Genomic DNA, 27131 nt, shown 5'->3' with positions numbered 1-27131 from the left:
GAAACTTTGGTCCCCAGTCCAGTGGTCTCTACCCAGTAGACCTTAGTGAAAGTTTCTGATTAACTGTGATCTGTCATATACACATATGAATGATTTTGTAAAATACATCCTCAACTGTAAATGAGGAGTAGTTAATGCTTTATCTGTTAACTTGTTTTTAAAAATTTTAATCTACTTACCTTTATACATGATAGCAAGCAGAATAACCTAAATGAAATAAACCCATGTCAGCTGGAAAACTAGAAACAGTAAAACAGGCATACCGTTTTGAAATAAAAAAATTTGTTATCTCAGCTCCTCAATCTATTAGCAAGCTATTGAGTCCTGAGCATTGATTCCCTTAACTATATAATGGGGCTAAAAATCCCTACTCCACAGGATTGGACAAGGATTAAATTAGCCAATTTTATGAATATGCAGGACTCAGACTTCTTTTCTATGTTATACCATAAGACTTTGTCATTTGTCATTGGATTTGTATTTCTTTCACTGGACTAAAAATAAGGGAAGTTCATAAAATTTGAGAAACACAGGTCACATGCTGAGTGAGAGAACCAGAATTAAGTAACTCGACAGACTGGAATGATGGGCCAGCACTAACAAGATTAAAATTAATGGAGCAAATTTAAAAGACTGGTAGGTTGAACTTAGGTTTTGAACTTAGGTTTTAAAATTTAGCAGTAGGATAGGCTGAGGATACTGGGCTTAAAAGGAGTGTGTGCATTGGGTGTGTTGGGGGCAGGATCGGTGGGGGAGCTGACTTCAGTGTTTGAAGTCAATTAGAACACCTCCCAGAGCCACCTGAGTGAGTAGTTGTCGGAAAAACAAATGTAGTCTTAGCAGAATTATATGCAGAGCAAAATATGAACTGGTCAGATCATGAATTAGAGTAATGTATTCTTTTTTGAGCACTACATTTTCGGGTAGAATTTTAAGATATTTAAGAAGAAGATGAGGATGGTTTGGGAGGCTGCATTGAAAGCTAAAATTCATATCACTGGAAAAAAAAATCCAGAACTTGGCACAAAAAATTATCCCCCAAAATAATAAGGTTAGACTAGGTCTGATATTTTTTTTTTCCTTAATATTTTAAGAGACTTTTGTGTGAGCAAGATATGCTTATTCTAACTTCAGGCACCTAAAAAAGACCAGTGAATGGGAGTTAACATTGAGGCAAATTTCACTGTCTAGTTTTAGACAGCTTTTGAGACGCAGTGAAACTGAGCTGAGTCAGACCATAGCAGGAGCCTGGGGAAGAACCTGGGAAAATCCAATTGACAGAAACAGAATGCATAAGCAGTTAGGGGAAGAGCCGAGGTGGAGGGAATTCAGGAAAGACTTGTTGGAAATTGATTCACAGGAAGCAGGCAAGCTATTTGTTTTCATAATTTTTCTTTTTAGCATTGATGGACTGATTGATTTGGCTGTATTAGGTCTTAGGCGTGCCACATGGGATCTTTGGTGGTGGCATTCAGACTCTCAGTTGTGTCATATCAGATCTAGGTCCCTGACCAGGGTTCGAACCCGGCCACCACATTGGGAGCACAGATTCTTAACCACTGGATCACCAAGGAAATCCCAGCATAACTTCTTTAACTGCTTCTGCAGCATGGCTTCAAGAAAGTCTTCCCCAAGTGGACATTCCTATGAGTAAACTGGGTCATAAGTTAAAGTTGCACAGATATAGGGCATAGTTTCCTGTTCAGGAGTCAGGTAGACCTATGTCACAGTAACCCTGTCCCAGGGTAATCAAAATGTGCTCTCTCAAATATAAGATTTGATAATGCAAGGGAGATGATATGAGCAGCTAGCAGATGGGGTGGGGGGGATTGGAGACAAATGCAAGTGGCTGTTGCTACTGTTAATACGATTCTTTATCCACATTCTGTCCACACAGCATTCTTGAACCCTATCTTTTAAAGAATATGTACACAGACACAGAATGTACAGAATATGCATGTGCTCTAGGTAATAAGAGACATATTATTGTAAATAATGATATGGACCTGAATAATCCCATCCTCAAAGATCGTATATAGGAAACTCCAATACTGGGGAGATGGCAGGGGTAAAATAGTATCTAAAATTTCCTCCAAGTTTGATTCTGAATGTTGGGAAGATCTTTTTCATGATAATACACTTCTTTCAGGAGGAGAAGGAAAGCAAGAACAATAAAGAGACCAAGTAATAAATGTCTCAATATTACACATTAAAGTATTAAACATTACTTTCCATTTTTCTTTCTTGTGAGGAATTTTCTGAAATAATGTTCTATTTCCAAGATGGTGACAGTAGGCAAGAGAATCTAGAAACTTTCATGAGAGGATTAACTAGCAAAGGTTACCTCAACCAGATAAATTAGTGATTGCCATGCAAATAATAGTAGTTACCTTTAAAAATGATTCCTGACATGTTTGAAGATACTTGCTAGAAGGCAGACGATTTCCCTGAGGATGGAATCTTACATATGAGAGAGCATATTTAGAAGCTAATGTGTATAATATATGTATGTGTTCCATACAGTAATTCACTTTAACTCAACTAATGTTAATTAAACACATTCTCTATGTATGTCATTGTGCTGGGTATTGTAGGTTCATAAACATGGACCCAATCCCTACCTTCAACAAAAGGACTTTCTATGCCCTAAGAAATTCAGTTCTCACAAAAACACTCCCAAGTGACTGCCACTGATACTGCCATTTGACAGATGAGGTAACTGAAAAATAGTAAGGTTACAAAATCTTCCCAGTGCTACATGGCTGTCAAGCTGCTGAGTTGGGGAGTTGCCAATTCTGTCCGTGAATGCCACTCTTACCCTAGAGATAGATGGTAATTAAGTTCTACGAGCAATGGAGACTAGTGGGGAAGGAAATATTCCTGAGATGAAAAACTTAAAATCAAGTATTTTCTATCTATAGTCTGTGGCCTGAGGACCAATATGAGCCAAAGCTATTCCTAATGTATGATAAAGGATGAGAAGCCAAAACTCAGTTTTTCTCATTTTGCTTATTTATAAATTTATGTCAGAGGCTCAGTATATATATATATATAATCAAGGTTTTACATCAAAGAGTCTTGAATAGTACTCTTTTTTTTAATTTTATTTAATTTTTAAACTTTACATAATTGTATTAGTTTTGCCAAATATCAAAATGAATCCACCACAGGTATACATGTGTTCCCCATCCTGAACCCTCCTCCCTCCTGCCTCCCCATACCAGTACTCTTGAATAGTACTCTTGATCTGTCATCTCCTTCATTTGCCTGCCTTCCCTGAACTCTATCAAAGATACTTACCAACCTCATTTGTAAAAATTTTTATTGAAGTACAGTTGATTTATGGTGTTGTGTTAGTTTCAAGTGTGTAGCAAGTGAATCAGTTATACAAATGCACATATCCATTCTTTTTAAAATTATTTTCCCAGATAACTGATCTCACTTTTAATATCCATGTTTTTGTTTTCTATCCAAACTCAGTTCTTTATTTAATTATTCATAAAACTAATATTCTTGTTTCTGTTGCTTATGAGATGGAAAGTAGTCTAGAATATATGTGCCAAAATACGGTATTTGAGAAGGACAATTCTGGATATAAAAGTATTAATTTTCTTCTCTTGTTCATATTACTGTAAACAAAGCAAAGCATCTGTATTTAGAAAATCTCTATAGAAACAGGCAACTTTTATCAAGTACAGACTTTTTAGTAAGTTTAGCAAAAATACTTCTTTGTTGGGAAAAAAAAATCCAACATAAATGAATACTAGTAGCAGTTTTAATTATCACTATATTCTTGGTCTCCTTTCTAAAAATGTTGATATTTTTGAGATTTAAAGCTCTTTATTGAACCTTTTTGACAGGGATACGATAATTAAAGTAAAGCAACCATCAATTAAATAGATGTTAAGTACTCTTTTCTCATCAGATTTATTCTATTCTATCCTGTTGGTGGTTTCCATACCCCCTTTTATAACCACTAACTATCTTACTTGGAAAGATATCCAGGTTTATCTTATAAGATGAGGGGTGTCTAATTTCTTTTTGTGCTTGCTTTTCACTTAGGTGTTTCCATTCTCTTCGTTACTCATCTACTGGTCACAGATCCTGGATATCTACTTTCTTGCATGGTTAGGATCACTACAGAAGGTTATGTAATAAACTTAGAGGGGAATGCACTAAGCCATTCATCCTAGGCAAGAAAGCGATCAGTACATGATAGGAGGAGCCCTCAAACACTGATGTTTGCCGTTGTTATTTTTGCCACCTGCTCTGTTTCGCTTTCTATATGCCCTCTGCTGTTATCTCTCTCTGTATGTCCTGTCCTCCTGATTCTAGTAAAAAGGTTAAGTTGTTCCTATTTTATTCTGTAGCACAGATTGGAATTATTCTTCACAGTTGGAATGATTCTTCTTTTCTGAGATTTTCTATGAATGAAAGGATTGTTTCCCCATGCTTTTATTCAAGTCAGAAACATTGTCTAGGCTTTGACACAGTCTTCCGGGATTGTTGCAGATGTTCCCCCAACCAGTCAGGGGGTGGATCACAAGCAGGTCCAGCGAGAACTGGGAAATGTTGTACTGCATCTCCACAACCCCACCATCCTTTCCTCCTCTTCAATCGAAGTGCACTGGACAGTGAGTCATTGTTGCTGTTGTAATATTTGATTTCAGTTTTGATAAGCAGATGACTTTTTGGAGATCATTATATGAAAAATGTGCATATATATATATATATAATAGATAGTTAAATTGTATATATCTGTTCCTTACTTCCCCACCAATGATAATTTTATAATGTAAACATTTGTTTGTTGTGGTAGCTATGAAATGGTTTTAAACAGAGAAAAATGTCATCTTGCATGTATTTTATATTATGCAGTAATGAATTGGGTTGGGAAGATCCCCAGGAGGAGGGCATGGTAACCCACTCCAGTATTCTTGCCTGGAGAATCCCATGGACAGAAGAGCCTGGTGGGCTATGGTCTGTGGGGTAGAAAAGAGTCAGACATGACTGAGTGACTAAGCACACACACAATGAACTTTACCTGTCTCAAAGGAAACAAGCTATATATTCCTAATACTCCTCAAAAGAGTGTATATAACTTATAGAATTATTAACATATGAAAATTTTTAACTGAGAACTGTTTCTAAATAGCATTAAGTAGTCTTTTAAAATTAGAAAATGGAAAACACATGTCGTTTCCTTATCCCCTTGACACTCTGACTTATCTCTAGATGTCCACCAGAGAACTGCCATGGTGGTCACATTTCTGCATGAAACATAGAAATTCATAGCTAATATTATACATTAAGCTGGAAAAGTGGACAGATTACAAAAGATAGTGATTTGTTTCTCATATTCTACTTCATATAGACTAAAAAACTGTGAGATGAAGCCAGATAGAATTGTTTTGCCTCTTGTCACATTAATGTTCATGATGTTCTAAAAAGTCAATGGAAGGCATGAGTGATTGCATTTTATTTGTCATTGTAATAGGTGGACCAACAGTCTCAGTATATTCAAGGATACAAAGTTCTTTACCGCCCGTCTGGAGCCAACCATGGTGAATCCGAGTGGTTAGTTTTTGAAGTGAGGACCCCAACCAAAAACAGTGTGGTTATCCCTGATCTCAAGAAAGGAGTCAACTATGAAATTAAGGCTCGTCCTTTTTTTAATGAATTTCAAGGAGCAGATAGTGAAATTAAATTTGCCAAAACCCTAGAAGAAGGCAAGTATAATGAAATGTGTGATAACTGTGCATTGCAATACTTTCATTAGGCTTTTATTAACTTAATTGAAAACTTTTAATGGTAATAGTGACATTATTAACTGTCTTGGTAGTGAGCATTACATTTTGTTAATAGACATTATTTAATTAGAACTACTAAAAACTAAAGTCTGTAATACTTGACTTGCTTTAATAGCGGCCTATATAAAAATGTGCAAATGTGAACATTGTATTACTTAGTGACATATCTTGGATATATCTAGTTATTCAGAACTAAAATTCACATTTAAAGATGTAATTATCCTCAATTTGCTTGCCTTTCCATTAATTTTTTCATTCATTTATCAAATGTTATTTTGAGTGATGCTTTGTAAAGCAAGTGAGTAATGTCTTAGTTGTCCCAGGACCTTCTGGGATTAACATTTTATGGCTCATGTCCCTAGAAACCTCTCAGCTCTACACAAACCAGTATGTTTAGCCACCGTGTAACTGGAAATTAAAATTAGTATTTACGTAAAGGTCACAAGTTACATGTCACAGGTATAATCTTTAAAAATAACAAGAATTGTTCCTAAATTGTTCCTTTGATTACAGTAAATTATAATACAGTTAATGTCATGGATGGTTAGCCTTTATACTTTTGAACATTTTAGGGAGAACATGACACTTGGATAGGAAAGAGAGGAATTCTCCTGGAATGTTTTGTGGAGATAATCTATATAACTTTGGTTATAGAAAATTCACAGTAACAATAGGTTAGCAGTATTGAGGAAAAATTTAAATAATTTGGGAGTAATCAGACTTGGATGAGACACATCTTTAAAACATATATATATATATATATATATATATAGACATAAACTTTCTATGTTTTGTTTAATGGTTTAAATGCCTGCTTTCAATGTTTTCTAATATGCTTATTTATAAACCTGCTCTTTGAAACAATTTAATAGCACCCAGTGCCCCACCTCAAAGTGTGACTGTATCAAAGAATGATGGAAATGGAACTGCAATTCTCGTTAGTTGGCAGCCACCTCCTGAAGATACTCAAAATGGAATGGTCCAAGAATATAAGGTAAGTGCATCTATAGTCAAAAAGCAAGCTTGGTTGTATTGTTCATGGATATCTGGCGCCATCTGCTGGTGTGCACAGCAACATAAATTATTCTTTAAATTCTTGTCTGTTTAGTCAATAATTGTGAAATACTTTTTTCTTAAGCCATTTGGAAAAAAAAAACAATTTAAAAGAGAGTATTTACCTGTTCACAGTATATATAGGTGCTCACACAAACAACACATGTAAAGGCTAATCAAAATTTCTTTTTTTCCCGCCAAATCCAGCTTAAATGCATTTGGAGAACTAGTTTGCCCCATGGAATTGTATCAGATATGGTTTCTTTCTTTCTTTCAACACATTTGGAATTTTGTAACATTGGAGTTAAGTTAGAAAAATTATTTTAGTGTGCCTGAAAATTTTTTAATAAATTTGTTTTCATCTTTCAGCATCTCTAAACAAAATTTTATGTCTCAGAGGAAATTCAATTTTAAATTTCTATATATGTTTGAACGAAATTTTTTAAACATAACGATATATTGAAAGTAATTTAATTCAGTGATTCTAAATAATTACTTTTACCTGTGAAGTAAATCATCTCTAATCATTGAATTTAGAAAGGTTTACCTAGATTAATTTCAAGCAAATATATTAAGCATAGCAGGGTAGAATAAAATTAAGGACATGACATTTATCCTATTAATGAATAAGCATTATAGCACAGTCTTAATGAGCTATGGTAAATGAGTAAATGATAGATTGAATTATGGAAATCACACAAGAGAGTAAATTTCTCTTGTATTTTTTCAATATGTATGTAAACAGATCACATACTAGAAGACTTTTGAACTGCAAGACGTATATTTCTATAGACAGTGCCTCATATGTCCATGATACCTCAGTATTTTTCTAGTTACCAGTTAAATTATATTTACTGAATTGTCTCATAAATGTGAAAACTTACCTGTTTCTATTGATATGAAATTGATGGTAAGAAAGTAAATACTCGTTTACCTTGTACAGGTAATTGGCATGCTAACATCAGAATTACTTATGGAATCATTTTCCAAATATAGGTGCATTGCCACCATTCTGAAAGATTCTGATTCAGCATATGTAATGAGGCCCCTGTTTATGTACTTTGGTAGATCTTTCCAGGTGATGTTGATATGCATTTTGGGTAAGGCCCAAATAAAGACCATAAATATACTTCTGAGTACCAAAATAATTTGTACGATGACCAAATACACTGAGCTTAATTTTAGGTATAACATTTTATTTTAAAATAACTTTTAAAAACAAACTAAAAACCTCTTTATGAATTTGTGTATACTTTAAAGGGGTGACATTTTTTTAAGTATTTAAAATACTGTTATAAATGCACTGTGTGTATTTTAGGGTGTTTGAAATTAGATCTTCTACTGTAATTGAGTCAGTAATAGGTAAGAATCTCTACACTTTGAACTTTCTCATGAGTTTCAAGATTATTTCAATACTGGGATGCTATGGTTCAGTCTGGATAAACAAACTGTTATAGAGACTTTTAAGCATATAGAATAAGGCGATATCTCAGCTCTCAAGCAAAATTGTGTTAATGTAGGCATTTTCCCCTAAGAGTCAAAACTCATTTCTCTCCTAAAGAAATGAGAAAGGGTGGATTTCACTTAACTTCATGGTCAATTTAAAATAATAAAATGCCTTTCACAACCTGATTGACTGGTACAAAATCAGTTTGTGGCTTTGGTTCAGCTGTGTAATGTAATTGAGGGAAAAAAATCACAAAGGACTCTTTATTTCCAAATGATCAGACCCTGGTATAGAGTCTGACCATTTGTTGGTATTATGCATTGAAACTATATTAAAATAATATTAACTTTCAAAGCAAAAAAGATTTTTGCCCATGTGAAAGAGGACACTGACATTCTCAGATTCATTTTAAATCCCATTTCCTATTACAGTTTAAACAATAGGCTACTTGAAAATAATCCCGCGTCTTGCTGGAGGACATCATAAAGAATACAGAGCATGTTTTACTACTGCATGGATCATTTTCTTATAGAAATTGAGTCCAGATACTTTCATGCATCATATCCAAGATCTACAACATGGCAAAAGAGCACTCTAATAATTCAGTAATCCTTTAGAGAAATTTGAATTAAGGACTATAGTGTAGCTCGGAAATCTTAATTTCCTAAAACTAATTTCCTACCACAAATATCATCAAAGTTAATGAGAGATACAATAATTTTCTTATTAGAATATTTTCCTTTCAAATCAAATATGTATTGTTATTAGGATCTTGTATTTTATCAAAAACTAATTAATATTACCATAAATACAAGATCAGAGTGCTATTTTTCTTTCATGGATAATAGTTCAACATACCATAGACGGAATAAATCTTAGGATGATCCTTACTCTTTATGTTCAGTTTTATTTATTTTTTAGGTCTTGGTGGTCTGGAACACATATTTCAGGAAAAGGCTTGTGTAATAGGTCCCGGCTCCATCTGTTTATTTAATAGGATCTTTTTATATTGTATTGGGGTGTAGCCAGTTAACAATGTTGTGATAGTTTCAGGTGAACAGCCAAGGGACTCAGTCACATGTACACATGTATCCATTCTCCTCCAAACCCCCGTGCCATCCAAGCTGCCACATAACATTGAGCAGAGTTCCATGTGCTAAACATGTCCTTGTTTTATTTTTAAAAACCATGTTTATGCCAAGAGAGTTTAGATTGTTCAGAAACTCTCTTTTTAAATCAACTGCTTCTTGATTTTGACATAAAAAGTGATGGCGTTGTGACAGCATCAGGTAATTTTGTCCCATAGAACTGTTGAAATAAAGTATTAGACACACAGTTTCCCACGCATTTTTGTGTTGTGATATCTGGTATTATGCCTGGTTCATAGTAGAAATTCAAATACTGGATGATGATAGGTAAGTTACTGTTCTTTATCTGGATGTATACAGGTTTTTGCAAGTTCCTTTCATCTTTTTCTGGCGTATAATACCTAGATGTTTTTGTTTGTTTGTTTGTTTGTTTTTTTAAAGCAAATCCTGTTGATAAGTGTTGATAAGAACCAGGGTCTTTGTAGAATCGCCTGATATAATCCTCTGTAGAAACATTTGTAGAATCACTTGATATGATTCTTTAAGAATATATAAGAAAGTTCAAAGAGGTTTTTAATGTACTACTAACATGAAGTTTGACAGGAAGCATCTTCTCAGAACTAGATCTAGGGGAAAATGACTTTTGAAACTTCCTACATTATGTTCATGATAAATCTGAACTCTGTCTAGGTCTAAAACCACAATATTATGTTGATCTTTATATTAACTTACGTAACTGTTGTGCTCTTCTTCCAGGTCTGGTGTCTGGGCAATGAAACGCGATACCATATAAACAAGACAGTAGATGGTTCCACCTTTTCTGTGGTTATTCCCTCACTGGTTCCTGGGATCCGATATAGTGTAGAGGTGGCAGCCAGCACGGGGGCTGGGTCGGGGGTGAAGAGTGAGCCACAATTCATCCAGTTAGGTGAGTGCCAGTGGCGATCTGGTTGGAAAGACTTAGCACTGTACCCATCGTCCTCCTTCTCTTTTTGTACGTCGTGGAGGCAACCAATGCAAGTTGCACAGACTATGGAATGTGGCAGTAGAATTTCAAAAATAATATTGTTAGCTTTGTTTGATCTGTCTATAATATCACAATTAATTTAAACTTATCCAAACAAACATCTTAAATGGTATTTTGAGCAAAAGGCTGTAAATGTTCAGTGTCATCCTTTTTCTGTCCTATTGAATTTTTTCCCATCTGTTCAACAAACACTATTAACTGAGCACCAGTGAGATCTCCTCGACTTTTCTGCTGTCTCCATGGTATAGAATCTGTCTGCGATGCAGGAGACCCAGGTTCAGTCCCTGGGTGGGGAAGATCCCCTTGAGAAGGAAATGGCAACCCGCTCCAGTATTCTTGCCTGGAGAATCCCTTGCACAGAGGAGCCTGACAGTCCATGGGGTTGCAAAAGAGTAGGACAGGATTTAGTAACTAAACAACAACAAAGAATACCTCAGGGAACAGGAAAGATGTGGTTTGGGTAAAAAAATAAATATTTCTATAAGTATTTGAAGTTTAGAGCAATATGCAGTTTATATTTACCATTTTTGTCTATTTAAAATTATATTGCATGTGATAACAAAAGATAGACTGAGATGTTGAAATACGGTATATGCTAGTTACTTAGAAAGTTAAAAATACAATATGCTTCAAAACTGGTTTGAGGAATAAAAAACTGGTACCATGTCTGGAAATTGTGCATGTCGCTGCTGCACAGAGCTCAGTTTTGTGATTCTGAGCAGATGAATGGGAACACTGCAAAATCAAGTCACTGGCTAGGGAGTTACCCCCTGACAGCTGTATGCTATGAGAGAACCATTCAAGCTTTAGTGGAGAGCTTGTCGCCTCTGCTGCAGACATGGGCCAGAATTTAATTCTGAGAATATCTTTTACCTTTAACACTTTTTTTCCCAACACATTATAATATGCACAACTTTTAAGCAAAAAAAAAAAAAGTAGCTTCATGGTTTTATTTCTGGTTCATTTATTCCAAATTTTTAAGCAGAATAGAAAATAATTTTTTTAATTGCTTGATTTATTGCAGTGTTACCTAAGGTATGGGAGAAAACAGTCTAAACATAGGTATTTTTACTTAAATAGTTGCCTAGTTTTGTGAAAAGTTAGTATTAACTTACTAAAACTAAAATTAAAAGTTACATGGCAATGACCCTGTACAATGTCATGTCATTTGCCTACTTTTTTAATTATATATAACTTCTAGTTCTGGGTTTTCAAAAATGAATTGGAAAAAAGGACCATGTGTAACTTTATTTATTTAAGATTTAAATCATAGGATTTAAGGATCAAATTGGTTTTCTTGAAATTATAAATATGTTCCAGTTTTCCATATCTTAATATAGCCTCAGCTGCAGTGAGACCAAGACTGAGATATAGAAGGGCCATTTTAATTCATTAGTCACACCACACTTTATTCTGTTAAGCCCATCTGGTCGCCTGCTTGGAACCCCTCTTAGCTGTCTTCATAAAATCTGAAGCCACCCAACTTAACTTTGCGCAAATAGCCATGAAATCTATAAACCTAGCAGATACAAAGGGTGTATTAGAAATGAAAAGAATAGATCAGCTTGGTGAACGTTCAGAGGATGAAGTGCTCTTAGGATAACCATAGATAAAAGAGTCTGGAACATGAAATGAAACTTTCAGTCAAGAAACATTTGAAGGCAGGTGACAGCAACTGCTTATGAAAATAGATTTTTCAGCCTTGACCCTCCATAGAATGAAATCTGGAATTCCGTTTAAGAAAAAGGTAAATAAAAAACACACACACATACAATACAGTAGCAATTTAGCCCTATACAGAAAAGGCTATTTTCCTACGGTTGTTTCCTTAGCCCTGGAATGCTTTTTATTTTACCTGCCAGTGTCTTATCAGAAAGCAATATCTTTTAATAAGAAAAAAAATCTGTATTTTTTGTATTTGAGAAGTATTATTCATAAATAATGAGTTATTCCAATTATTTTTCTGGGAAAAAAAAGAGTTTTGGACTGGAAAAAATGTTTCTACTTTAAAGCAGGTGGTTTTAGCAGAACAATTTTAGAGTCAAATGATTTAACAATTGTAAGAAAGCACCAAGTCTCATGAAATAGGCAAACGCCTTCCCATTTGACCAGATGCTGTAGGGGAAGAACATTAAGAGTACAGATACAGATAGTAAGTAATTCTTACAGATAGTAAGTAATTCTTACAGATAGTAAGTAATTCTGCCACTGGGCATCCTCAGCATTGGCATCACTTAGTGCCCACAAAGTAGGTTATTCCTTGATGATAGAGGAACAGCTTCCAGACTTCTATAGACTTTGCAGTCTGCTCTGTGTGATGTGCTAAAATGGTGGGTTTGAGCAATGAGTCTCTTAGTAGGTTGAAACATAAACGTGAACTAAGTAAATTTTAATAGCCATAATTCCATCAATCTTAAATTCTTGAATCAAAATAGCTAAGAGAAAATAGGAGCCTTTTTGACTATTCATAACACTTGATAATCTTGTCCATATTTAATGTTCTTATAGCTGTCTCTGGCCATGGTTATTATTTTAAAAGAAAGTTTTCTTTAAGAGTTCCATGGCAGTTCAGTGGTTAGGACTCTGCAGTGTCACTGCCAAGGGCCCGGGGTTAAGCCCTGGCTGGGGAACTAAGATCCCACAGTCACATGGTGTGGCCAGAAACATAAAAATAAAAATTCCATTTTTTTTAAAAAAAGACGTTTTCATCGTTCCTTCATTGATAACATAATCTCAGTTTTTCATTGGTTTTAAATGATCCTGAATTTTTATAGACCCTTCTGAACATAGTTCCAAATAATGTGTTTCTGAGGTAGTTAAGAGTCTTACACTATTCAAGGGTGGGGGAGAGGGGATGCACCACACATACACACACACACACACTCACAGTCCATGGGGCCGCAAAAGAGTCAGATACAACTTAGCAACTAAACAACAACAATTCAGTACTCCTTATTTGTATTCTTGGGGTAAAGTATTTCACTTTTTAGAAGTGTAATTTGTATTTTATCTCACTGTGCACTGAAAATCCCATCGGTGAACCGCAGTTTTCTGGAGCAAAATATAGGAATTGCGGGTTATTATCTTTGTTTTAAAATATATTCCATAAAATTATTGTGTTTGTTTTGAATTCAAATAAATAAAGTGAATATAATCTTGCCCCAAATGTCATTAACTCTTTTAACTGACGATGGTGCACGTTGCAATGAAAAGCAGAAATTATTGTCCAAAAATTAACAACATGATGATGGCCACTTTATGTATATAAGCACGTGCTTATTGTCTCACTGAGTTTTAAACCCGAATGAACCCAAAGATGGCCTTTTCAGATTCTCATGGAAACCCCGTGTCACCTGAGGACCAAGTCAGCCTTGCTCAGCAGATCTCAGACGTAGTGAAGCAGCCGGCATTCATCGCAGGAATCGGGGCTGCCTGTTGGATCATCCTTATGGTTTTTAGCATCTGGCTCTATCGACACCGAAAGAAGAGAAATGGGCTGGCTAGTACTTATGCGGGTATCAGAAAAGGTATTACCTTTCCTAAATTTTTCATGCTTTACATAACTCTTGATTTCAATATATGACTCTAAGTTATTCTTGATTTTATATATATGTATCCTATATTAATTATTTTAACATATAAAAATTTACAAAACTGCTTTTATTTTATTGCAACATCTAGATATAAACTCCACTTGGTTATCAGTACTAAAATAGAACTTATCTGTTTCAGGCTCAATTTCTTTAAAATATATTTCACCAGGGTAAAAAAAAAATAAATAAAAAATAAAATAAAATATATTTCACCAGGGTAGGTCTACACTTGGTAGTGATACCATTCCCTTGTTCTCTTAGGGAATTACTTTATTGCTTTATATCCTGGAGGAAAATTTTTAATCTCCATGTCTCAGGAATTATAAATCCAAGCTTTGGACTGTCATACAACTTTAAAGGGAGCATCATTCCCCTTTGTGAAGTGAAAGAGATTGTTTATAAATAAGTGTATTTCTGATTATTTATAAAATAATTGTTTCTTAGTGCATATGGAATGCTTGAGTGAATAGTGTGCTTCAGTTTGCAGAGAGAGAACACTTAGTACTTTTTTATTGTTATGTTTAAAGTTACAGAGCTGACTATGTATATACTGTTGACGAACAATGATGATTTTGTTAAAAATGTATCTGCAATTTAGAAGAGAAAGTTTATTTGGCTAAAATTATTTACAATTATATGGATGAGCCAAATAAGCTGAGGAATTTGCAGACACTTTTGCCACATATTCTCAAAGTCTGCAGATTGGTGGTTTATATTTTTCATTTCCTGATGAGTTTGTTACCACTCTCAGATAATCCTTTTCCCCTTCTCAAATATCTTCATCAACTCTGGGCTGTCAACAGAGTAATTGTAAGTTTTCAGCCCACAGACCCACTTTATGTCTTTAGTCCAACTAAATTATTGACAGTGCTCCTTTGGGTCTCAAAATTGTCTTGGTTTTTGGATGACAGGGTATACATCCACCCTAGTTATAGGGTCTATAAGTCTAAGACAACACTTTTGCTGCAAAGCAGATTTAAAGAGGATGACTAGTAAATACCCACTCCCACCGTCACCCTCCTTAAAAAAAAATTGTCTGCGTATTTCCTGAGTGAACATTTCCCACATGGCTTGGCCATGCCATTTCTCTGAGCATTGATATGGCAAAGTCAGAATTTGTTATTGCTAGTTAGACCTTTTCTCAATGAAAAGTCCTATTGACTGTCCCTCTGAGCTTGTGAAATAGTCTGAGACAACAGTCTAAAACATTTGTGCTCTCAGTCACAAGGGGTCTTGGCAAGAAAGAGTCAACACAAATTCATCACCCACACTGTGGAAATTGATGAACATGCCTCTGGCCCATGGGTCCACAGCAGTCTCCTTATGTACATACGTTTGCCTTAGCATTATCATCCTTAAATATGTTTTTTTCAGATATGTGTCCTATGTCAATATTAAAGCAAAAATGTCAGTATCCCTGCCTGTGAAATGGCAAATGGGGGCTGAGGGGTTACTGTGAAGAGACTAGGTGCTCATCACACTTTCATAGAACAGTGTCAGGGCCACACATTACCATATAAAACCTTTGCCCCAAAAATAAGGCAGAGAAGGGGTTTGTGGGTGTCTGTGTGTTGTGGAGCAGGGCACAGGTGGGCACTGTTGGGAGTTGTGTTCTGAAATCCCATATGAATGAGGAAAAGTGACTAACATCTAGATGTAGAATCTTTTGAGTTTCTAGGAATTTTACAATTTTTATTGCCATGAGTATGATAGCTGTGCAGTTGTAACAATGGAATGCTCTCTCTGGTCTTGAATCCTAAATATGTGACATGAAACCTTCTTCCCTTCTGAAATGTTTCTTTTCTCTTACTAATGCACTGTAAGCATGCTTGGAAATGCCTATGTGCTCTTTCTGCAAAACCTGTTACACTAATATTGTCCTTTTAACTAGCTCGTGTTAAGCAGAAATCATAGAACATAATCACAAATGTAATTGGTGAGCATTTGATTCTGCTTTCCTCACTTTGCCTTTTAGGCACTTTTTCATATTTCTGGTTCTATGCAATTTTAAAAGGTGAATTCTGAAATCTTAAATTGACTGTGCCCGAAACAATGCTGGTCATCCTAATAAAAAAGGAAGTGAAATATTTAAAAGAAATCCATGTGAAAGAGCCTACTGCCCTATGAAACATCAAGCCAGAGTATGACTTTGGGTAATAGTGAGCATTTTAAACATTTTCCCCCTACATTTATCTGTAGGTATTCCCTCTGCTTGTACTCTTTGTCCACATAGTGAACCAGCATCACTGGATAAGATGATTTATTAGTGGAAGCTTTGAGAATTAAGTTGTCCTTTGGTGAACCAGCTGTAAAAATTTCATTTAGATGGACCTCTTTTCATCTCTTCTTCCATTCCTTAAACTGAGGTTAGCAATTGGCTAGGAGTACTGACAAGGACCTTTCATTTTTTTCCCTGTGTCCTTGTGATTGCAAATTAATGTTCAGGCACTCCATTCTTGCTTGAGTACCTTTACTTTCAAATGTATGTCTTTTATATTTTTTATGAGGATGAGTTACTATTGCTCTGAATTTTTGATTGTAGCTAAATTACATTGATTTTCTGAAAAGACCTGACTGAAAGAAAACACAGTAGAATTCTTAAGACAGAGACTGCTATGCAGTGAAAGAAGACAGTCTGTAAACCGGATCCCCAGCATTGAGACTTTTGTCTTTTTTTTCTTCCTAGTATGCTCAGAGATAAAATGGTTTGGTAAGAAGTGACAGTTGTAAAAGATGCTATGGCATTCAAGTCTGCAACCCCAGTGCTCTAATCCTAAAGTAAATTTCTTGTAGACATTCAAATATGAAGTGGAAAATACATTTTTGGCAGCTTTTTGATCCATGATAAGTAATCAGTATTTTAGTTTGTGTGTATTAAGGATTTCTTAAAAGCAAATTTTAGTCTTCAAGGAGTAATGTAGATTCTCTTGCTTTCTTTACCAGGGCAGTGTTTACTTTAAATTAATGTGAAGAGCTTGGGGAAAAAAAAAAGTCAGCCTCCTCCCTTTATGAAATGTCATGGAAATAACTCTGGTGTTATCCAACAGCCAGGAATGGGAGAAGATAGGACAAGTGGGGGAGGCAAGAATCCCACTTTTGAGGTCTGCAGTTCAATTTCAGGCATTATTGATTAGATTAAGATTTATAACTGCAGAGAGTGAAGATTTTCAGAGGAGCATTATTGTTCTATTGTTTAGCTTTTGGTGTGCTATTTTTTTTAAATGTTCAGCCTACTTCTAGAAAGCTTCTAGGTATAAACTATAATAGCAGAATTAATGTTAAAGCCCCCTATATATTCTGTCCATTCACAAATTTCTATGATGATAAAAATGTAGCAATACACTCTTTATATTAAGGCATCAGGCATTTCTTGTCAGCGAAACAGTTCAGTTTTATGGTTTTCTTTGTTCCAGTTCTTTCTTTGCTTGCTTTCTTCCTTCCTTCCCTTTTATTTCTTCCTTTCTATCTTCTTCCCTCCCTCCTTTTCTTTGGGTATTTTTCCTTTCTTCTTCTTTCGGTCTTCTTTCTACCTTTCTTTCTGTCTTTATGGCATTCGCTCTCTCCTTCCCTCTGTCTGTATCACTGTCTCTCTCTAGGTGATGAATGCTCCAGTGCACCTATTATATTAGTTAGTCCACTTTAATAAGCATTTACTTTCAGATTTCTAGATAAGGTTAGGCAAGACCCTGATAATACCTGTTTAAGCACCCATTATCCAGTGTTTGGAAATGATTAATAGTAGAGGATTCCTGTTTGTACTAAAGCCATGAGCTAAATCTCTATTACTAAAAGCAGGGGTCATCCGCAGGCTAACCCAGCACACTCCCCACGCCCCTCCTGTCCTAGAATGTCAGACACTTCGAAATGGTACCTGCAGAGACCCTTAGATTTGGTTTTATCCACATATCAGAGTGTCAGAACGACTGGCTTGGTTATTTACATTTGTTTTATGTTCAGCTGTCTGCTTGATTTATACTAATGTGATGTGTTCCCTTTCTCTCTTCAGCTTAATAACTGGTTTATATTTTGTTTTGATTTTTCAGTCCCGTCTTTTACCTTCACACCAACAGGTATATATTTGCGCTTACCCTCCTCCTTTCCTTCGTTAGTTCGGCATGTGTTGTACTATTGTGTTGCTGTTTTTATTTCATTTTCTGCAGTAAGCTGGGGGGAAAGGACTTACAATGGAAACAGTACTTCATTTACTCCTAGCAGGCATGCACTTGAAGTAGAAATGGTTGGTGTTGCTTGTCATCCCTTCAGTGCAGTTGTTTATCCATGATTCCACAGTGCATCCGAGCCTTGTTTGCATGTGTTTCATTAGATAGGCACACTGTTTCTAGCCTCAGCATGATTTAACATGCTAATGATCAATTGATGATTTTAGACTTGGCAGTGCATTTTTTTCCCCTTAACTTAAGCTTTCTGGATTTCCAACAAAATTTTCTCTCCCGAGCAATTCTCTATCCATAGAATCAACATTCTTAAAGGTAACCAAAATATACAGCACATTTGAAAGATAAAACTTTTCATTTTCCCTAAGTCCAAGTCCTAATATTCTGTTCTATTCTGTTTCTTTCAAAGAGGGTCCTCTTCTTTCGCATCACCTTTAGTAAAAAGGTACCTGTGGTCCTGCCTTCTCGGTTTTAATCCAGTTATTATAATCACTGGATGCAGTTATCTCTCCTTAACAGACTCCCAGTTTGGAGTTCTTCTAAGTAGCAGAATTTGGCAGCTTTTAGAAACATACTTGTTCTTAGAAAATGTGTCTGTATTTACAGAAAAGCTAATATCCTTAACCCCTTGACAACTATGTGCAAATCTTTTTTTTTGTCATGGCTAAACTTTATACCCATGACTTATTAAGCTGAGAATGCTTTCAGGGGCATTAAAATATATTTTCACTATGTATACATGTCTGATGGAAATATAATGAGAAGTATTTTCTCAAATCACAATAAAAAATGATTCACATTAATTAATAGTCACAACGTGGCATACATCTTTGTGTGTGTGGAAAGAAAGGTTTATTTTCACGTTTATGTCCGTCTTACTGGTACTCATATTTCTGGGGCAATGGTCTGGTAGGTTTTTATTTTCCCAAATTTAAGATTCCACTTATATAAAATCATGAAATTACATGATCTAATGATAAATTCAAGATAGAAATCTGAGAATGTGAATGTACAAATGTGTAATAGTTATTATATTTAATAAGAGTATACTGAAGTTTGTTTCTCCTTAGTTTTGAAACTTGTTAACACCTTAAGAAAATAAGAATAACATTTAATTCTATACCATCTTTAAAAAAATACTAGTTGAATCAGAAATCTATTTCCTGTGATGAATGTTTGCAATGCTTCTAAGTAGAAAGGGAGAAAGTATTCCATTCTAGAAAGATGCTCTTGAATGTCAGCTTTTGATATATAAATGCAAACATGTCTATTAATTGTTCCTTTTTTTTTTTTTTTTTTTTTTGTAACATTTCAGTAACTTATCAGAGAGGAGGCGAAGCTGTGAGCAGTGGAGGGAGGTAATTATCTTGCTGGTTTTTAGATTCTAAGGGAACTTCCAGATATTCTTGTCTTCCCCGATGACATCACTTTCTCTGCTTAAAAGGTTTAACTTAAAGGTGAAATGTGTTTAAATCTTTTAGAATTACTCCAAGAACTACTCCATGCTGCTCTGCTTTAGAACCAAGCCTGTTAACACACAACTGGAGCTGGTGCATCTTGGGAAATGAACACCAGAGGGAGCACTTGAACCAGGAAAGACAGACTTGCTGATTTAGCAAATCATTAAAAGGAGTTAAAGTAATTAAGTGATGGCATTTATGAAGATTAAGAAATATAGCTAGTTAACAGATACTATCAAAGAAAAGTGTTCATTTGGAAACCTGCTGAACACAGCAATGGCTCATAAGCTGTAGGTTATATCTGTTTGTTTGCTCTTGTGATAAATTCAACGTAGTTCAGTCTCCACTCACGGGGAAATATGTTGAAATAATAGGAGAATCTAGGTAGCTTGTTAACACGGAGATTTCTTTTTCCCCTCTAATTAAAATGAACCTCAATCCTACATTTATGATTTTTTGGTAATTATTATTCAGTGAAATTTAATACATTCACAGAGAAATCACAAATTGATCTGACAGTCGCCTGAAAGGGGCTGAAAGAAGCTGTAAGTTACACGAGCCAAACATCAGAATTTTCTAAGATAATTCTTTCTTTTCAAAAACAGCAACTTCTAGCTTAGGAGGTAAGAAAAAAATTTTTTTTCGACCAAAACCATTTTGTAATTCAAATTCAGTTAACTTATTGAGTGCCCTGCTTTGTGTAGTTAGATAATGGGGAAGATAAAAACAAAACATTATTCCTGAATCTGAGGAACATACCATCTGATGATAAAATTACTGAATTTAGTGTATGACAAAATGTGATAAAAGAAAGAAGAAAGAGAAACAAAACTGCTAACCATCTTTAGTAAAACGCTGTACAAGTCTGACAGTCAGCACTAATCTTTTCTTTTCTGGGTATTGCTGATGGTTTCCTGTTTTCATACCTGTGAAACAAAGCCAGATGCTGAAAGACTACAGCAAGGGAGGTCTTCATAGGAATAAATCCACTTGATTCAGGAATTAAACCAGGGCATATTTTTGCAACAGGGAATCCTCTCTAAATCATAGCCCAGACATTCATGAAACAGCCTTTGGCATAAGAACATTCTCTCATGGATAAATCTGGAATGCCTGATGGTACTACCACCTCTCTGCATGTATATATTCATGGCTATAGACATCAGCTTTCTCATTAATCAGAACATAGGAAAATGCTTATTGAGCATCTTCTGTGTGTTCTGCACCAGCCTCTGTGCATGGGCATGTGCACAGATGTGTTGTGTCTCTCACACACACACACACACATACACATGTATAAAATATAAGTATGGTTCCTGCTCTAAGGGAATTTAGAACCTAGGTAGACCAAAGTATCAAGAAGGACATGGTGGCCAGGGATCTCTCATTACCAAATGATGGTTTCTTCAGCCAGACTGAAAAATTACAAAGTTCTATCTGGAAAGCGTCATCATATAGAATGAACCTTTTGAATGTAAAAATAGTATAGCAGGGAAATGGATTTATTTTAAATACCAAATAGAAGTAATCTTTTTACCAAATGACAAAAGATGCTAGAATGTTATAGAGGCAACAATTGAATAAAGATATTAGAGTCAGGGCTCAAAATGGCAGTTATATACACAATTTTAAATGTATTTATTCATCAACTCTATTTATTGAATACCTACAATGTGACAGGCACTGTTCTGATTGCCGAGGCTGCTTCAGTGAGCAAAGTCAACACAAGTTCCTGTCCTTCTGAACCTTACATTTAGTGGGGGAGATAGAAGATTGATAATAAACATTTTTTTAAAAGTCAGCTCTATAGTAGAAGCAGTTGGTGAGTGCTCTGGAAAAACAGAACAGGGTAAGAGATCAGGAATGCCATGAGGAAGAGGTCTCACTAGCTATTTGGGAATGTGTGTGTGTGTTGTATGTGTTCCATGATCCAGTCTAGGAAGTATTTGTGAGCGTGTGTGTGTGTTCTCTGTGTGTTGTATGTGTGTTCCATGATCCAGAATAGTAAGACAATGAACAGTGAGTTGGACCCCTGTACTCACTTCTCTGATGCTGTCCCTAAACACTGGATTCCCTCACCTCTCAGGTTCTGTGAGCCCTCTGTGGACCTCCCACCACATCTGGTTTATGACACCTAAGTCGCAATGTCATCCTCCTCACTCCTGCCTCTGTTACTGTATTTCCTTAACCCTACCTTCTTCTCCTTTCACTATCACTGTATTGTTTCAGGTTCAGTTTTCTGAACCTGATCTGTTACAAATGTTCCCAGCAATCTTGCCTTCATCTGCCTTCATTAGCACTGTTTCCTGTTAATTCCCTTTGCCCGATGGAGCCGGAATGCAGTTTTGAATACGTATTGATCATGGCTCTGAAGATCCCATTTTTCAATAGAACCCACCATATTTAAAATAGCAAGCCCAAACTGGGCAATGCACATGAAGTCCACAACCTCCAGGGACTTGCAGCACCCCCTTCATACTTCTTTGTGCCACATGCTGTAAGTCACTCTGTCAACTCATCTGACAGTCACCAATATTGCATTCTCTATATGTCCTTATTACATTAGCCTGGAATATGTCCCTCCTCCCCTTGTCAGTTTGCTGAGGTTCGCCTGCTGTGTCCTCCATGAACTCTTTGTTCTATACAAATACCACAATTAAGCACCTAATATGTGTGTGTGTGTGTGTGTGTGTGTGTCGCTCAGTCACGTCCAACTCTTTGCGACCCCATGGGCTGTATCCCACCAGGCTTTCTCTGTCCATGGATTTTTCTAGACAAGAATACTGGAGTGGGTTGCCATTCCCTTCTCCAAGCACTTGATATGAGGTAATACAATTATCTTTTGTTTATATCAGGGGTCAGCAAATTATGGCTCTGGGTCTGAATTTGGTGTGCCACCTGCTTTTGTAAGTAAAGATTTATTAAAATACTGCCAGACTCACTTGTTTACATGTTGTCCAAGACTGCTTTCCCACTACAATAACAGAGCTGAGTAGTTGGAACAAAAAGTATATGTTTCAAAAAGCCAAAATGTTTACCCTCTGAGCCTTTATAGAAATAGTTTACTAACTCCTGGCTTTAATGATTGTTTCCCACAATAGAATGTGAGATCCTAGGGTTAGAGCCTATGTGATTTATGAATTAATAATTGAATACATGAATTTTTGTAATGAAATAAATGTAATTTATTAGATTAGATCCATAAATTCAATATATGAGATATTGATCTTTAAAAATATCACCAAAAAGTATCTAAAAAAGAGAGAGGGATGGCTTACCAAATAAATAAATGTCAGAAGATTTCAGTTCAGTCCTTGATGACTTGAGAGAAAATTTTGGCCCTGGACATTTTCCTCTGATAAAGGAGAAGACTGAGAAAGAAGGAGAACCAGAGGGCCGTCTTGGTTCTCAAAAGTGTAAATTCAGCTATTCACAGAAAAGTGATAATGAGGATTACGGTTAAGCAAAGAAATCTCTTCTCAACTTGAAAAGGACAAAGGACTTGCAATGTAATCCAGTGAGAATCATGTAAATATTAAGTGACTGTTCATTTGTTTTCCCTTTTTCAAATATCCCAATCTCCAATTCTGGGGTCATGGAGGGGCGGTGGCAAAACTAGTTAAGATCCAAACCACAGCACAGACCAGGAAAAAGCAGAGAAAGCCTGAAGACGAGAGTGGGAAAGTCAGGCTAACCAGATCAAGAATGCCAATAGCACATTTCCTGGCCACAGAGGTGAGAAAGAAACAGAACTCAGGCCTTGCTTCTCTCTAAAGGACTGACCACTTTCAGATCTCTCCCTCGCTTGTTACTGGGCTTCAAAACTCTTCAGGATGTCAAAAGAAAGAGGAGACAGCCAGGCAGCCCTTGTTGCTAGGCCCTTCACTATTTTCCTCAGCTTCTGAACCCTCTAGTATTTTATTTTGTGGTTTAGGAGTTCAAATAGGTTTGTTTGTGTGTGTGTGTGTGTGTTTGGAGTGAGTGAGTAGAATATCTAGAGTAGGAGGAGCAGAGGAATAAAAATTATTTAAGTTCATAATTATTTAAGTTCATTTGTCCTCTTTTCTTTTGTGACACAGAACTGTCCCCTTAATATAAAATGGAAGTTAAATACGGTTTTTGCAAGCACTAGTATCTTCCTTTCTTTAATAATACCTTTTTGAAGACAAGGAAGAAATAGGGAAAGTTCAGATGTATTGACATGAAAATATAACCAACATTATATGAATACATATGTAGAATATGATTGTATTTATAGATATATGATATGGTAACATTGGAGAAGGAAATGGCAACCCACTCCAGTGTTCTTGCCTGGAGAATCCCAGGGACGGGGGAGCCTGGCGGGCTTCCGTCTATGGGGTCGCACAGAGTCGGACACGACTGAAGCAATATGGTAACGTTATATTATATAATGTGTTCAACACATACTAATCACTGTAACCAGTACCGTGTTTTGCTTCTGCTTCATTTCTTACTGGGGGATAGCTAAATCTGTCCCATACAGACTAGATCATCTTCAATGCATAAAAATATCTTATGAGATTTTTAGTTTTTAAGGACCCTAACACCCTTATAAAAATAACTACATATGACTTTGACTTCCTTAGAGGTCTGTGAAACATACATATGTCATTTTAAGATTTATTATGGGCCAGTAATCATGACTCAACCTTCTTCACTAAATAATTAGCATTCCAAACACAAGTCTGAACCGAATGCCAGGATGTGAATTGTTAATCCCACTTCCTGTTGGAAAACTCCCATGTATATGAAAAGTTCTTTCAGCCTCTGATGATATCAAAACGTTTACTTTTAAAAGTACTTTTCTGAGGGAATCATAGTAGCATAAAAATACCGTCTATTCCTTTTGAACCATGTAAGTCAGGCTGTGGAAAATTTCCACTTGACCCATACTTCAAACATACTCTAATATTTCTACAGTGTCAAATATGGAGATTTATTTTTAATAACTTCAAAATGATAACACAGTTGGTTTAGGTTTAAGAGAAAATAAGAAAAGCTAAAGACGACTAGATGCAGAGTTTCTGTAACCAACATCAATTTCAAAGACTCCAGATATCTGTGATACAGCTTGCATTTAAATATTTTTAATTTTAACAGGTCAGCCGCATCGCTCTTCAAAGCATGTTTTTATCAACAGTTTTAACAGTGAATTTGTCCAGTTTTTACAACATTATTCTCAAGACTTCAGACATTTCCTCACTCTTCCTTTGATTAGGAATGTTTGAGGGTTTTTAGAAATTTAATCACTCTTCAACATATGTGTTTATAATAGCTTCCTAGTTTGCAGTGTGGATTCTACAGACAACCTACCAGTATTTGAATCCCAACTCTGCCACTCACTCACTTGCTATACCCATGAACACATTTCTTAACCTGTCTCAGGCAATTCCATTTCCTAATCTGTAAAATCTAGACAATAATAGTAACTACTCTGTAGATTATTAGGAGTTAATAATATATATAAAGAAGTCAGACAGTGCCTCACACATTATAAACAAAAGGTAAGTATTCATTTTTATTACAGATACTTGTATACACACATATATATATGAATACATATATATGTATACAGATATATAAATTATAAACCCATATTTTCATTTGAAGTGAATTATTCCTCATATAATCATCATTTGCATCATAAGTTTCATTGGTTGACTCTGTATGTCAGAATAGAAACCATGACAGTGACTCTGATGGGCTTCCCGAGTGGCCGTAGTGGTAAAGAATCTGCTTGCTTGTGCAGAAGACATAAGAGATGAGGGTTCTATCCCTTAGTTGGGAAGATACCCTGACGGAGGCCATGGCAACCCACTCCAGTATTCTTGCCTGGAGAATCCCATGGACAGAGGAGCCTGGGCTCCAGTACACGGGGTTTCAAAGAGTCAGACATGACTGAGCGCATGTGCGCACGCACACACACACACACACACACACACACACGCACTCCCCACAAACACAAGTTAAACGTCAGGTTCTTCCCAGCTAAATGAGAAGCATGGTTTTTACATTTTAACAAAGAAAATGAAACCATGAAGGAACTCTTTTCTGAATCTTCAGTGCCGGTCTGTTTATTGTGGATCTGACAGTATATCCTGCATCATCACTTCTTTTGCTGAATTATCAGTTGGAGTCAAGGTTGGAAGAGGCCCTCAGGACTGCCATTGCTGAGCTTCTGTCTGTGTCTCTGGCGCTGGTGGTCCAGGATTCCCATTAGTAACTGCTGATGTACTTTGCACTCCCAATGCACAGTGAGAGAGGATTAACATCTGTTGTTCCAAAAAAAAAAACATTAACACTCATATTTCTTACAGTGGACATCACTGTTTTACCAGATTTAATTCAGTAGCTTTCTTTTGTTTATATAGGGATTCATGGCATTTTACATTGTCACCATGAGAAATTGTTGACAAGCTTGCAGAGCTATGGACTGAAACACTGATGAGGCTCTCCACAAAATGTCACAGAGCCCGAGACGCACTCTCTCTGAGACATGGTTTTGGAGAAAAGTATGCAAATGTGCTTACTGTGAAGGCTCCTTTATCTGAGTAAAGAGCTTGTTCCATTTTTTAATGAAATTGTGAGAAGAATCATGTTTTTGTTTTTTTTTAAATGGGTCAAAAATTAAGAAATGCAAACTCGCTTAACTCAAGTATTCTGTAAGCTATTAAAACACTGAAAAATACAAGTATCCACCTTTTTAGACTCCGTGTTTGGTTTTTAGTCTGTGACTGAAGAAGGAGTAAAGCATTAGAAACTACAGGATTTTAAGTCTCTGCCTGTTTACAGTGTAATGGCTATATCAACTGAGGTGTGTCTCAGAACATTACATTTTAGTTGCCTTGTGTATAAAATAAAAAGAATGATAATATCTTTTGGCATAATTGACCAAATTATTTGTGAGGATAATAAGATGGAGAATGGGTTGGAATTCTGAATAGGCAATGTTATTTGCTACTTATATAACACTTGCTTTTATACATGTCTTTTTTCTTTAGGCCAGGACTTCTCAACATCAGTGAACCTGCCACACAGCCATGGCTTGCAGACACATGGCCTAACACTGGCAACAATCACAATGACTGCTCCATCAATTGCTGCACGGCAGGCAATGGGAACAGTGACAGCAACTTGACCACGTATAGTCGCCCAGGTTAGAGGCACAGAGATAGCTTGATACACAAGTGTGGCATTGTTAGGAGCAGGCCATGAGGAGATAACTTCCCTTTTCTTCTCCCTAAATTGGAAAGGAAATTTAATCAATATGTTCATGAAATATTAACCACTGTTTAGCAAATTAGCCTGATTCAAGTTATGTTTTCCATCCTTATATCTCCACACCTCACCCTACACCCAAAAATGTTTCCCAGTATGTGAAGGGAGAATGGAGGATATAAATTCTAGAATAAATAGCAAATAAGGAAAAATGAAATTATGTAGAAGTAGTTATC

At 35.9% G+C, this 27131-nt stretch overlaps 1 protein-coding gene across 9 annotated transcripts in view; it reads left to right on the top strand.

The window, feature by feature from the left end:
- ROBO1 (roundabout guidance receptor 1) overlaps positions 1-27131 on the top strand; it is a 1287230-nt gene that overhangs the window by 1216380 nt on the left and 43719 nt on the right. For 5 of the 9 annotated variants that reach the window (XM_061430941.1, XM_061431023.1, XM_061430774.1 and 2 more), the window contains 8 exons: positions 4513-4634; positions 5498-5729; positions 6683-6804; positions 10155-10326; positions 13755-13952; positions 18062-18088; positions 19509-19551; positions 26679-26833. In XM_061430941.1, the coding sequence (XP_061286925.1) occupies positions 4513-4634; positions 5498-5729; positions 6683-6804; positions 10155-10326; positions 13755-13952; positions 18062-18088; positions 19509-19551; positions 26679-26833 (1071 nt within the window). The remainder of the gene's footprint in view (positions 1-4512; positions 4635-5497; positions 5730-6682; positions 6805-10154; positions 10327-13754; positions 13953-18061; positions 18089-19508; positions 19552-26678; positions 26834-27131) is intronic. The other 4 variants (XM_061431116.1, XM_061430862.1, XM_061431247.1 and 1 more) reach the window with 1 other exon arrangement.

This window comes from Bos javanicus, chromosome 1 (genome assembly GCF_032452875.1).
Source record: "Bos javanicus breed banteng chromosome 1, ARS-OSU_banteng_1.0, whole genome shotgun sequence".
Lineage (NCBI taxonomy): Eukaryota > Metazoa > Chordata > Mammalia > Artiodactyla > Bovidae > Bos > Bos javanicus.
The sequence above is the reverse complement of the archived record's forward strand: the minus strand, read 5'-3'. Positions and strand labels throughout refer to the sequence as shown.